This window comes from Pomacea canaliculata, linkage group LG2, assembly GCF_003073045.1.
Source record: "Pomacea canaliculata isolate SZHN2017 linkage group LG2, ASM307304v1, whole genome shotgun sequence".
Lineage (NCBI taxonomy): Eukaryota > Metazoa > Mollusca > Gastropoda > Architaenioglossa > Ampullariidae > Pomacea > Pomacea canaliculata.
The window spans coordinates 8,841,316-8,855,215 of record NC_037591.1 but is presented as its reverse complement, the minus strand read 5'-3'; the positions used below and the strand labels follow the sequence as shown (position 1 = coordinate 8,855,215).

At 40.6% G+C, this 13,900-nt stretch overlaps 2 protein-coding genes and 1 long non-coding RNA gene across 3 annotated transcripts; 1 reads left to right on the top strand and 2 right to left on the bottom strand.

Moving 5' to 3' along the window:
• Window positions 1-1,497: 1,497 nt before the first annotated feature.
• On the bottom strand, window positions 1,498-8,647 carry LOC112556968. The gene is made up of 10 exons (XM_025226482.1): window positions 8,399-8,647; window positions 7,836-8,075; window positions 6,867-7,000; window positions 6,065-6,191; window positions 5,505-5,654; window positions 4,954-5,187; window positions 4,296-4,436; window positions 3,794-3,880; window positions 3,387-3,470; window positions 1,498-3,060 (listed from the first exon to the last, which is right to left on the bottom strand). Exons 1-9 carry the CDS (start codon window positions 8,508-8,510, stop codon window positions 3,418-3,420), a joined length of 1,278 nt encoding a protein of 425 aa, XP_025082267.1. The 5' UTR covers window positions 8,511-8,647; the 3' UTR covers window positions 1,498-3,060; window positions 3,387-3,417.
• A 137-nt stretch (window positions 8,648-8,784) lies between these two features.
• On the top strand, window positions 8,785-11,171 carry LOC112556970. Its single transcript, XR_003097877.1, has 3 exons — window positions 8,785-8,895; window positions 10,036-10,093; window positions 11,016-11,171. It is a non-coding gene; the product is annotated as an uncharacterized LOC112556970 (long non-coding RNA).
• LOC112556969 (testis-expressed protein 49-like) lies at window positions 11,077-13,900 on the bottom strand. Its single transcript, XM_025226483.1, has 3 exons — window positions 13,420-13,900; window positions 12,870-13,005; window positions 11,077-12,277 (listed from the first exon to the last, which is right to left on the bottom strand). The coding sequence occupies exons 1-3, from the start codon at window positions 13,667-13,669 to the stop codon at window positions 12,229-12,231; spliced, it is 435 nt and encodes a 144-aa protein (XP_025082268.1). The 5' UTR covers window positions 13,670-13,900; the 3' UTR covers window positions 11,077-12,228.

Sequence of the window (13,900 nt, the reverse complement as noted above, 5' to 3'; positions counted from 1 at the left end):
ACATTCCTAGAGAGTTTTCTACGAATTGTGGTCTTAATGAAATTGAAAGGTGGAAAGCAACTGAATTCAGGCAGTTCCTGCTTTATAGTGGAACTGTGGCCATTGCTTCTATATGTTGTTTTTACTCTTTTCAAATGCATTTAACTTCATTTACCATCTAAATAAGTACAGATGAATCAAAGCTTTTTTCTTTATTGGGGTTGGGGGGTATTGTAATGACTTGTCAACTGAAGGACATTCTTTTACAGACTAAAGCGAATAATAAATGCAAAATTTGTAAAGCGCATACTCATGCTTCTAAGCAGCATGCTCTTAGCGCCTATAAGAACAAAAGCATGGACAGCAACAAGGGACAGAAAACAAATAACATATGATCTATAAAAGAATAAACAGCAGTACTAATGAAAAAGAAAATCAAGTACAGAAAACGCAAAGAGGAACCAAATAACATGAACAAGAATGAGAGTAACATGATATAGCAGGGTTAGGACCGACTATTGAATGTGTTTTCCATAAAATAGAGAGGAAAATAATGGAGCAAAAGATGAACAGCGGAAATAACGCAAACTTAATGAAAACTGAATTTTAAAACATTATTTTTATTGCTTTCGTCTATCTGTCTTTATATATCTATTTCCCATCTTTACTCATAAGGGATAATAATATTCAACATTTTCAGTTTATTCCTCATGTGATTGACATCTGTGTTTGAGTGCAATGTTCGTACCTTTACAAATGGGCAACAATTCACACCTGTAACCCAGAGCCCATTCACCATCTACAATAGCAGCCCCATGGTCCATGTTTGTTATAGGTGACAGTTATTCTGTAAGTGAATATGTACCTTGCAGTACAATATAAAAAAATTGCTTAATATGCCAATATGGGACAAGTAAATGATACATTTTTGAGAAAACGGCGGCCACGGATCTGCAGTCGTTGACTTCTTGAAGCGTCAGTCTGTGGCAGTTCACTTCAAGCAGAACAGTCTCCTCTGATGACGAGATGTTTGATGAAACACCATGCTTGGGCCAATCTTAGTGTGTTTGCTGGGATCTCTCTCCCACTGTCACGGACACTAACACAGTCACATAAATACTGTCACTGATATACACAATTATATACTATTACATCTTGTCAGTAATTCGCACTGTCGCAAAGAGACATCACATACGTGCACGCATTTGGGTTTGTTACAGAACCTTGCAGACAGATTCCGTGTTAGTAAAACTTGTTGTGAACTGTTTTCTGGGTGGATAACATTTTTGTGCACAAACTTGACTCCACTGATTCACTTGATAACAAAGTGCAAGTGAAAGCCACAATTCCCAAAGCTTTTCACACACATTTCCCTAACTGTGGCATTCTAATAGACTGCCCTGAGCTTTTCACACAGATGCCATAGTCCCTCACATTACAGAGCCTGACATACAGTCATTACAAAGCAAATATGACAGGGAAGGCAATGGTAGGCATTACACTAGTGGTGTCCTTTTATTTGTATCTGATATGTGGTTGGGAAGTATTCAATGATCATAAGTTGTTGTTCAATCAAGACTTCTTGATTTGTTCAAGAGAGGTGATGCAATAACGAGAGACAAGGGTTTTGACATTAGCAGACTGACCACAAAAAGAGGACTTGAACTGATCAGCCTACCAAAAAAGAAACAAAATGAAGAGAGTGACAGCAGCCCAGATAATTCAGACTAGAACAATTGCTTCTCTCGGAATTCATTTTGAACGATATAAATTTTGGCCAGAATAAAGAAGTTTCAGATTTTAGGTGAGATACTGTCAAACCAGCCTAATACAATATGGAAACTCTTAATGACGATTTTATGTTTATACATCTGTCATATTTAATGACTTGTATGTGTTGTGAAACAGAAGCGAGAGGATGTCTTGGTCCAAAAAATGGCTACTAAGAGTGCGGTGAGATTGCATGAGAAAGAAATGGAGACCGTACAGAGGACTTTCAAGTCGAGTCTGCTTATATCGAGATAACAACACCATTATAATATATTATTAAATACTAGTAACAGTGTACCGCTCTTCCACGACAAGTATACTCTCTTTTCGCTCTTTATTCAGTTCTTTTCTTGGCATTCATCTTTTGTATGTTATGTGTCGACTTTGCAGACATTTGTAAACATGCGTGACCTATTGAATTTTACACATTCCAGTCTCGAAAATAAAAATAAAAAGTGGCTATAAAAGAACAGGACGTTGTGTGATAACAGAGCGGATTTGATTGTTTTTAAAATGTTTGTCAAACCAGGGTTTCTGACTTCCTATTTAGCTTTACAGATCTCGAACTGGTGTTGGGGTATGAGGCCCTTTCAGGGAGTTTCAAGGGGTCGGCGTGGTCGTACAAGTTGTCGATGCACAGCACCCGTATAGATGCAGGCTGTGCCTCATCATACGCACCTGCATCATCATTATCTACGCCCGCCCTGCCCGCTATTTTGCAGGTGGCCTGCTCCGTTCTGGGCCTGCGCACGACCACGTGGGCATACGCTGTGCGCTTGAGGCCCGTCCATGCCCGCTGGATGGCGCGACGGTAGCTCAAGACGCTGTAGGCATCCTCCGAACTGGTGATGGACCCTGGGACGCTGCCCCTGCGACAGCTCGGGCGGCGGCTGCTGCTGCTGCTGAGGAGTATGAGAAGGAGGAGGCGCATGCTGCTGTTTATCGAGGCTCCCTGGGAAAACCACCTGCATGTACTCCACGCCTGCTTCGCCGTTATACGACGTCAACGACAACGATAATGGAGACTTGCTGTCAGGGATGGAACTTCCGGGTGGAACCGACCGTTGTGTTTGCTTGCTTTTGTTAACAGTTGCGTACCCGTAAGCGTCCCTGGGCTGAGGAGCTGCACGTGGAGGAGCCGGTGACAGGCAAAGTCAGGTCTTTCTGGTCAGCGTCGTTCTGATCTTCTCGGCAGCGCTCGGGTCTGGAGTCCCCGGTGCAGGATGGTTCGTGAGAGTCTTCTGGAGGCGTTCCGGCCTAGACGACCGATTGTGAGGTGTGATGACATGTTTGGGTGGAAGGCATCGGTTTCTGGTAAAAGAACGGGCAGAATATAACGCATGCGCGGAGGGAAAGGAGGGAGGAGATATGAAAACCATTCTCCAGGCCAGTCCAGTCGCAAAACGTAACAGAAATTATAAAAAAGTGGGGTAGCAAGAGAATGATGACGATGATGATGATGATTACGACGACGACGACGACGGTGATAGCGAAGAGGAAGATAATAGTGATGAAGATAATGACAAAAAATCGTGTCAGCATGAAGTCAATTTTAAAACTTTGAATGGCAAATTAATGTTTGTGCCATTCACCAGCCTTAATGCTGCAGCTGACAGTAGGCTGGTTTTGATCCTCACCTGTGCCAAAGGACGGTTGCCAATGTTACGGTCAGCAACAGCAGCAGTGCCAGCACAGCGCACAGAACCATTCGGTGTCGGACACTGCACACAAACGACTAGCATCTGGCAATTTTTTTTTTTTTTTTTTGTATTTCGGTTTGACAGCGAGGAATAGTACATCAGCGGAGTTTCCCAGGTGGAAGCTTCTAATGTAAAATAAGATGAACAACAGTCCAGTGTGCTCTCCTCATTTTCTCCAGTTCACTTTTCATAAGAATCCTAGTTTTGTTTTGGGAGTAGGAGGGTCTCCTATATTCCCTACCCTGGTCACTTTCCTGAGCAAGTGAGTTTATTTTCTGTCTCCACAAACTTAGAAAATCGCCCATAACCTTTGATCAGAGAAAAGATGTTATAGCAGGACTTACTTGATGGGCTGTTGGTTGCAGAGTTATCCATAACGACATGGTTGCCCTCTGAATCATGAGTAAAAGTCAGCGCACGTGAGCCAGTGTCTGCAATCACGCGACACGTTCCAGAATTTATCAGAATTTAGTATTTCGATTTAAAAACAAGAGTCGAGAATCTATTTAAAACCAAGTTTATGCTGGGAAGTGTGTATGCGGGAGGTGGGGGAAGGGATAAAGTCACGCCTGTGGAATCAGTTGCCTAAACTTTACAGATATCTATAAATTCCACGCAGGAAAAAGTAAAAACTTATTTTCCATCTTGATAAATTCCCAGAAAAAGATATAGTAAGATCAGTTCTGAGCCACGCACACCTGTGCCTGAGTCTCTTTTACACACAGAACTTGCATCCCAATACCTTTCGCGAAAAAGCTGCAGCTGCATCCCATTAACTTTCTCACAGTAACTGCAGCTGCACACCAGTACATTTCTCGCACCAAAACCGCAGCTGTACACCAGTACCTTTTTCGCACAGAACCTGCAGCTGCACCCCAGCGCAGCTCTCGAAATAGAATTCCGGCTCCCCGTCCTTCAAGCTCAGGGTCAAGCAGGCAGGGTGCCCATGGCCGTGACGGAAACTGACAGGCACGGTCACGTGACTTCCTATCAATCAATCAATCAATCAATCAATCAATCAATCAATGCAAACCGAGTGGCTGGTCAGCTATTTTAGTTATTCGTGAATTCAGTCGTAAACGCAGTTACAGCGGCTCAGGTGCAGCAGCCCATGCGAAAGAGTGACTGCACTTCATCTTCATTTAACAGCCACTTCCCATTCGGTCGAGGGAATTTAGTAATAGTTTGCTTCTCACCTCTTCCCCATTGTGTCCTTAGAAATACTGCCCTCAAGCCGCTGCTCGTTGACTTGAGAGAGCTAGACCCCAAGCTGACAATAGTTAATAATTCCCTCCCTTGTGACTGGTGGAAATGGAAGTCCATCACGTGATAGCATGTTTGTATTCTCTTTCCCACAAGTTATAATTAAAGTTCCACCATCATACAATTAGCCCTGTACGTTAGACGCATAAGTGAAGTCACTTGACTGCAGAAGTATGTAAACAAATAACACTTCACGATAGCAGTCTCAATTTTTTAAAAAGTATCTGTTAAATTCCTTTACCGTCTAGCCAGAGGGAGACGTTGGTGCGGCTGAGCGCCACCCAGTAGGTCTGCGACGTCTGCAGCTCGTCAGCAAGTTCTGCGAGATCGACCTTTGGCCTCAGGGTCAAAAGGTTCCTGGCCCCGCTCTCGCATTTTGTTTTCGCGTCCTGCCACGAAAGTCCTGCCGCGTCCTCTCGAGAAACCAACAGATGACGCTCATGGGCTGGGACCTCTCCGTCCTCTTGCAGTGTTCCTGAGAAACGAGAAGCACACAAAGTATGCAAAAAGTCCTACAAAATATATGCTTATTTTTTTTTTTAAAGAGAGGTTTGTGGAAATACATTTATTTATTAGGATTGATTTATAGTTGATTACTTTCTGTGACTCGTTTGTGATTAAAAGAGGGACAACTTGCGAAGTATAAGGATCAGCTTTTCCCAAGTCCGTGGTTTTCCTCGTGTTTCTTGCAGGTTTGTGGTTTCTGGAATCTGTCATGTAGACTGCCTGTTTATGAAAATAGACCTTATTTTACAACCCTTTAATCAGGAAACGAATGTGCAGTTTTCCTACCATTACAAATATAGCCTTTCTTAGCTGTTTCGTCTACGTCTGCCAGCAACTGCAACTGGCCGCGTGACCCAGGTTTGTACAGGGAGGCCTTCACACCGCATGAACTTTGCACCGTGACCAGGCTGCCCCAGCGCACTCCGTCCGGCAGCTCTGCGACGTTAAAGAACAGCACCCTGCAGGTCATTCATGGCAAAAAAAACAAAACAAAAAAAAAAACAAACCAAACAAAACCAAAAAAAAAAAAAACAAACCAAAAAACCCCCCAACAAAACAAAAACACCCAAAAACCCAAACAAAAAAAACAACAACAAAAAAAAACCCCACCCCAAAACAAAACACCCCCCCCAAAACAAACAAACAAACAAACAAACAAAACAACCCCGCCATTGTTTATTTAAATCAAAATTAAAAGAAGGTTCATATACAAATTTCAAAAATCAATTGATCTTGTGTCTAGTCATGTAAACAGACCAAACATTCTCCCACTACACTGCTGGACCACCCTCTTAAATATCTTGTTAATGAACAAATGTATCTTGCTATATAGCATCACCACTCACGTGTGTAGTAGACAGAGAACGCCCCCGGACTGCCGCATATTTCTTCATAGGTTCCGGGACATAAAAGCAACGGGCCCACTGCAGGTCTTGTTTCCGGTTGAACGTTTAAACATGTGCACCAGATACCCTACATGTAAGATCATTAACAAACACACATTAACGTTGTCTTAAAGGTATGGGTGTTGCGAATTTGGAGAACGCAAATAAATATATTAAATTATATTTCGGATAAGAAGAATTAACTGCTAACGACCGTGTCTTCTCAACTAAGAAACTGACCGCTCACAACAATTTTGCTGAGTGTAAATAGTTTAAAAATGTAAAATGCTATCCAGAGTCAATCTTGAAATTAAGTTCATATAGTTAAATGACCAGCGGAAGTGTAATTTTTTTTCATGATTAGGTAAGGTACTATTTTTTGAGATACTATCACCCCAAATCTGGGTGAAAAACATCCTTCGGTTCGCAATATACATGTACCACCTACAAACATCTCCATTCACAGAAAGATCTCAACAACAGATGTCCAGATAAAAATCCATTTAAACTTTATCTTTCCGTCGCTTCACAAAAACTTATAGGAAGAGATATAGCTCGGATGAGTGAGTGGTGTCCTACTGTTCGGAAAAGAATTACAAAATTTAAATTGTCATATGTCGTATTGGAGACGCAGAACTAAGTTGTCTTTGACGGGGCGTGAGGTACAAAGAGATGTTTAACGGCTGTGGTTAAGATTTGTAAATGATTTATTGCGACAGTTTTTAAGAGGTCACAAATCTACACACTCTGGGTTTATTGGTACCTGAAGCAAGATAAACGATGGTTGTGGACAGTTTAGAGAACAAAGAAAGACGTTGTTGCCTGGAACTCGAAAGGCATTCTTCTTGTAGCGCTCACTAACAGTGAGTCCCAACAGCTGGTACAGAGAAGTGTTATCTGCAAAAAAAAAAACAAAGAAAAAAAGAAAGCAAGGAACAAAGGAAAGTATATGTGGATGGAATGCAACCAAGAAGTGAGGACAAACAGAAGATAAATGAGTTATCGAGGGAATGCCTGATAGAAAAGGAAAGAAAGAACAAGTAATTAGAAAAAAAACATCGACAGAAAGACGGCAATGAAACTGAGAAATGAAACTGTCGGAAGGAATAAAAGGAAAAGGAAGAAGAGAAAGCATAAGCAGATAAGGTACGTGCATTAGCAAAACTGAAATCGTAATATTATACAAAAACTTTCACAGGTCTCCATTTCAGGATCATTTGTCTCTTTCTTTCTTTCAATTGCTCTCTCCCTAATTTTCTCGTTTCCACACACACGCACGTACACAAACACGCAAATACAGATTATCTCTCCCATCTTTGTATGTGAACTGAAGCTTTTAGATAGACCCTGGCTGGCTCTGCTTAAAGCTGACGTGTCGCTATACTGGAATTCGTAAAACGATGCTGATTATGTTACAGACTTCTGTAAGTCTTTGGTTTCTGTATACGATGCCTTGCACTGAAATTTCGTATTTTTAATCAGCTGTCAAACAAACATGCGTTTTGTTTTCTTGACCTGATTTAGTTCTTTCATTTGATAACTCAGGAGTTTGGTGTCAATCTTTCAATGTTTAAGTTTATACGGCATTTAGGGGTGACCAACAGGTGAGTGTTAATATAGCTAGTACCCTCGCAGGTTCCATTCAGCAGTTTTTAGCTCGGTTACATGACTACAAACATTCACACTTCTTTGCACAGAGCTTTCCAGAACTAGTCTATATACTGTGGAATACCTCCCCACTTCCAGGGGGTAGTGGCAGTCACCGCACCGATCCAAACCGCGGTTTTGCTGTTACCCAACACTTCGCGGAGCGCTGGTAAGTGACTGGCGCCCCGGTACTTGTACGGTCGTCCATCGGCGCCACAACCGCTCGTTAGCGCTTTTTCTCCTGTGAACGCCACCTTCTCTTGAGTGACGTACATGGTGATGTGGTCGAAGTTTTTGGGGTAGGCATTGGGTTTTCGCCACAAATCTGTCAAAACCTCGAACATCATACTTTGCGAAACGGATGACAATACAATACATTATTGTATATGAGTGTACATTATAACGAAGATGTGTCTTATTGTCTGCTCTGAGATGGTGGGAGCAAGGGTTACATACAACAATGTCATTTCAACTTAACTGGTGTTAGGAAAATTGCGTAGAAGCTGAAAGCTGAGATATGAAGGCAATACTTTATCGGACATATTCTCGAATATTTTGATTATATTTTTTACATGAACTTTAAAATACGTGTAATAATAATGTCTTCTCTGGTGATAGAACAAATAATAATTGACTATGATTAAGTACCTGAAAAAGATGCCATCACTCCCCGAGTACTGTGTGACGTCACCAACAGCAGAAAGCCCGACACCAAAAGTGTGTGATGTGACACCATCGTGCACATCAACGACAGCGCCATAACATCACCCTCTTAGTGTGACCTGGTCACACACGTCGACTGCTTGGTGGCACCGTCGCAGCAGTTTGGTCGGAAGTAGCGAAGGTCAGCAGGCGAACTACCGAACTTTTCACTAGGGATAGGTCAGCAGCAGCAGCAGCCCCTTCAGCCTCCTCAAGTGGAGCTCTTGTTCGCTTAAGTATAATGAGGTTAATGCCAAGCAAAACGTGTAGCAAATGTCTGAAGCACAGCTCCAGTTACTCATGTACGATATTATTAGGGTTTGAAAAAAAGTTTTAAATTACTGTTTGTACATTCGAGCAGTGGATCATGACGAACACACACAAAGAAGAGATTCAACTGAATTGTTCATTTCATGTATGAACCATTCAAATTTCAATGAAAGGTATTGTAGCTTCATCGCGTATGTAAGCAAATATAGCAGCTGTGGAAGATAAATATATGCAGTCGCATCACTCTACGGGTTACACGCACGCACGCTCTCACACACACACATGCAGAGTTGGTGGTCATCAGGTCGAGAGACTGATGACAGTTTGTTGATGGTTTCTCTCAGCGAGATGTAACTTGTTATTCTAACTACTCCATTCTTTGCAACCATCCCCTCCCTTTCATTCTCAACTTCACAAATAAGCATTTCGTTAGGTTCAGATATAGGAAACAGCCCCAGAATTTTCTTTGTCGTTTCTAGTTCAGTAGACGATAAACATAAAATATATTTCTACTTCTCTCCTAATTAGTATTCAGTCAATTCGGCATGAAGATTGACACGAATCTCATCTGGTATAAAGCAAACTTCAAACAAAGATACGCTCATTACAAAGTTTCTTCGAATTTTGCACCATGCATGTCACGGAAAATTAGCACCCTCCAACCATTTAACCATCACGCCCTCCTGCAAATCATCTAAAGGGGGTATATTGTAGCTGGCAGTGATCTTCTGGCGATTTGTTATGTACTTGTTACGACGACACCGACATTGTCTCATAACTAAAAAGCAATAGTCTCTTCTGGTTGATGCCTAAACGAAGAACGTATTCCGGGTAGACCTGCTCTGCCACCATTCCCCAGTTCAGAATAATAATTATATATTTTAAATGACGTGGGAAACCCTCTTTTTGAAAATATGCAATGTCCCAACAGCTTTGCCGACGATCAGATTATTTTCAGATTTGCCATATATCGCTGCTAAAACAGGAAAACCAGAAACGTGAATAAAATTAAACAACACTTTATTTATCTCAGGGGACTGTTCGGGGCAGCTTGAGGTGAGGACACAAAACAATACCACAACATACCCATATCCACCAAACAGACTCAAACATTTATAGTTCATTCGCATACAGTAACATTCAGGTGGTCATGCATGCAGGTACACAGAATACAGGTACACAGGTATGCAGGCATGCATGCAGGTCCACAGAACCGGCGGCCCGATGGGAGGTAGAAACATTTTTCCTGGCAAAACATGCATGCTATCATGAAGGATTTCAGAAACTTTCAGAAGTGTCTGTCTGTTATACAGAGTCTGAAGAGCACTCTGGGCTATTCCAATGACTTCGTAGCAGGTGGAGACAAACGATGTAAGTTGTTCTTGTCCTTCACAGGTAAATTGTTGTAAAAACAGATACCCGCCCATCCACCCACCGCATGGACACAGTCTCTACCTTAAACTTAAATTATCTTTCTCATGATAACCTCCTCTTTTTCATCCTCTTCCCGATGTAGTTGTTTGTTTGGTGATGGAGAAACTGGAAGAGAAAGTTTCACTGTCCTTAAGTAACTATTTTAAAAAAAAGCACCTTTGACCTCTCGCTCAGAGGCTGCGGGTAGGGGCGGGCTCCCATCCTCTCGGTTCACAGTGGCCACACATCAGTAACATATACCTACCTCTTCATTGTCAATGCCGATTTGCGTGCAGGCTCCCCTAGTGGCACATAAATCCAGCAATCTCAATGCACGAACGTTCTTCTAGTGTCCCACGGCCTTCCGACTCCAAACACGACCATCGAGAATATGATACCGGACTATGCTTCCCACCCAAGGCCCGCCTAAATTGGGCCTGGAAATTGTATACTATACAGACTTGAAACTCAACATCTGCGTGTGCAATGCTTTGGTGTTCCTTAACATTAAAGAAAGAAGGAAAAAAAATCCACTGACCAAAGCCGAGCCCCCTTCACAGCCGCGGGCCCGGGTATAGCAGACTCCCCTGTCCCCCCAACTCTCGTCAAGCATGCCATAAGGAGACATCGGTTCAGACCTCGAAGAGTCGTTGATTCTCGTTAGGTCGTTGGGTCTCGTTACATCACTATCATCGTACAACTTGGTGCTTGATCAATGATTGATTTGCTAGTCTCTAAATTTTGTGTGGTGGGTGGTCGATTGTGGTCAAGGTGTTTTGTTCGTGTTGTTGATTACTTAATCCTTAATCACCCTCTTAATCAAATTTGACAACACAAAAAAAATGTTATATAAGAACCAGTCTGAACATTTCTGTCGCAGATTTGAGATGTGTGCATTTCCCAAACACAAACTGCATTACCAAGAAAAGATAAGCAAAGGCTGCCTGCTTCTTTTTAATAACTTTTTATAATGATACAGTTTGATAATTTTTAGTTTTTGGATGCCAGTCACTTATGTGACTCCATTAAGCAAAAAGAAACTGGAACTCCTTCAGAAAACAAAGTCATTGTACAAGGTTTGTAACACAAAGAAACATATTTGGAAAAAAGCCTGGTTATGCACCACACACTGAAGAACACACACACATGCAGCATTGCATACTTAGCAGCAACATGAATAAATGAATGCTAGCTGCAGATCTTTTAGGTAGCAAATTAAAAGCATTTCAGCAAATAATAATAATAAAAAAATTGTGAAAATAGCAAAGCAAACAAAAAAAGTTGTCACAGTATTGTACACCTTGATTAAAAATCAGACTCCTTTGAAAAACCTGCAACTTAAGCAATATCAGGCTGTATGTGTACATTGATATAATGAAATCTCATTCAACAGGGGAAATGATCTGCCCACATTTCTTCTGGGGTGGTGGGGGTTCACTGTAATCTTGTTTGAGTAATATCATATATATATATATGCATGTTAGAGCAATGACAATGTAAAGGCCATCAACAATGCAACAGCTAGGGTTAAACGTTCATTAGACCTACCTTTGTTGCAGCCTGATGCCATATATATTACCTCTTTCTGTGCACAATAAAGAAAATATATTTTTTAAGGTTTCTGTCTCATCAATATGGTGGGATTATCTGCTCCAGTTATGGAAAATAGGAACTTTTAATGAAATAAGCATATTCATTTAAAATGTACATGACTAAGCTTTACTGTCTCATGCTAGTTGTTATGGGCTATCTGCACAGTGTGCTATGATTTACATCAAAATATGTTAACAGTACATGTACCATTTGTGGGAACCTGTCTAATTTTTACTATAAGTACTGGAACATTTTGATGACAGATCAAAATTTGTTATGCTATAGTCAGATTATACACAGCCAAATTTCCACATGTGCTGAATACAACACTCTGAACATTAAAAGTTTGTTTTTTTGTAAGCTCTTTTATGGAAGCATTCTTAATGATTACAATGTATTACTTAAAATATATGTAGTTCAGATGGAACAGTCTTATGAAGAAATAACCCGTAATATGATAGAGTGATTTCAGAAGAATGCTGGTTTTTCTGGTGCTGCCATCAAAACAGCTTAAAATCTTTATTGGTGAGAGCCATCGTGTCAACAAATCTGTTGAAAAAAAAAATACAGAGATTAAAATTTTTTACTCATTTGCATTTAACATGAATCATGACTTTGAGAATTTGATACAGGTATTTCTCCTCAAATTTATTTTGTCTTTGAAAAATAAATCACTTTTTCATTAAGAAACTAGTAAACTGTATTTCAGGACAGTAAAACTGTAAGAATTAAGACTTGATTTAATTTCAGTGAACTGTGAGGTGACACAAGGGGAAACTGGTTAAGTCCAAAACAAATTCAATACTGAGTGCATTGAGAGAGAGAGAAAGCATATGTGTTTGTGTGCATGTGTGTGTGTGTGTGTGAGAGAGTATAATCCACACTCTTTCTCCCTCATACATATATTCACATTCTTTTACAAGTACCTGAAACAATTTTCCTGTACTTGCAGGATGAAAATTATAGCATTGATCATCCAAAACATATTTGTAATTTCACTTCCTTCTGAGCTTATGTGTTGATTTGAAGGTTAATGTAATGTTACCTTAAATAATAATCAAATAGCTTTGTTTTTATTTTTAAAAGGTTGACAATAGTCTATTTAAAACTATATGTAAACATAGATATAAAACAAAATCACCTAGTCATTTCACTGTAGATTTGAGGTTTGCGTTGAACATGTGTCCAAGGTCGAGAAACAGAAAGAGGGCTGTCTTTATTCCACCAGCCTACCTCTAAGGATGTTGTGGGTGGATGGAAGTAGAAATACGTTGGTGCTGCATCAACATGTCAAACAAAATAACATATAAAAATGTGCTGAACGGTTTTACTGAAAAATAGTTTTATGGCATGTATGTCTCCTCACAAGATCAGTAAAATGCAAAACTTTATTGTACCCGGACATTAAGGGTTAAGAATAGGATAATTTGCCTGTAAACTGTATGAAAAAGTATTTTTTAAAATGAAGTTAGAATAATAAATAATGAGCATTTTTACTCTGTAAAATACAAATTTTTACTGACAATATATTTGCATCAGAGACAAATGAGAGGCTTGACATTGCAGATTTATACGTCATGAGCAAGATCTCTGAGTGTCACGGGTCGAGAATGCGGGAAAGCATGCAAAAAATTCTGTTGTTAAACATATCGCATATCCATAAATAAACCATAAACGTGTTTATCACTCACGCCTTGGATTTCGGAGATGTTTGAAGCGCATCCTTGTAAGTTCTACATACGAATCTTCATGACCCGAACCGTAACCTGAAACCTGGTCGACTGGAACCACAGAGCGTGTCGGTGGGTTTTTGTCTTTTAATGGCGGTAAAGCTGTATAATCAAACTGGCGTGAGCCACGATATGGGTCTTCTTTAGCAGCCTTCGAATATTCCCTTAAGGAATTCTGGAAGCCTAGATGAGTGAGTCCAAAGAAAGACATCGTGGTCTGATCTTAATGTTTAAAACTGTTTCACCTTGTGTCCAACTCAGCAGAAGAAACTGCAAGCAGCCTGGACAAGTTTGGCTCACAGCTTACTCGACACTAACTCGTTGTTATGAAAGACGAACTTAGTTTATGTGGGATTAGTTTAGTTCTTCATCACAATGCACAGTATGTCACGAATGTGCAAAAATCTGGATGCTTTGCGTCCACCGTTGCTATGACACTCTG

Bases quoted from the DNA above. Each gene is read 5' to 3' on its own strand.
- LOC112556969 (XM_025226483.1), bottom strand. From the start codon at position 13,669: ATGTCTTTCTTTGGACTCACTCATCTAGGCTTCCAGAATTCCTTAAGG. The intron at 13,006-13,419 runs GTGAGTGATAAA...ATGTTGATGCAG, and splicing joins ACATCTCCGAAATCCAAGGC to CACCAACGTATTTCTACTTC. The intron at 12,278-12,869 runs GTGATTTTGTTT...TTTTTTCAACAG, and splicing joins ATCTACAGTGAAATGACTAG to ATTTGTTGACACGATGGCTC.
- LOC112556968 (XM_025226482.1), bottom strand. From the start codon at position 8,510: ATGGCGCTGTCGTTGATGTGCACGATGGTGTCACATCACACACTTTTG. The intron at 4,437-4,953 runs GTAAAGGAATTT...ATTGATTGATAG, and splicing joins CGTCTCCCTCTGGCTAGACG to GAAGTCACGTGACCGTGCCT. The intron at 3,881-4,295 runs GTACTGGTGTAC...GCGTGATTGCAG, and splicing joins GCAGGTTCTGTGCGAAAAAG to ACACTGGCTCACGTGCGCTG.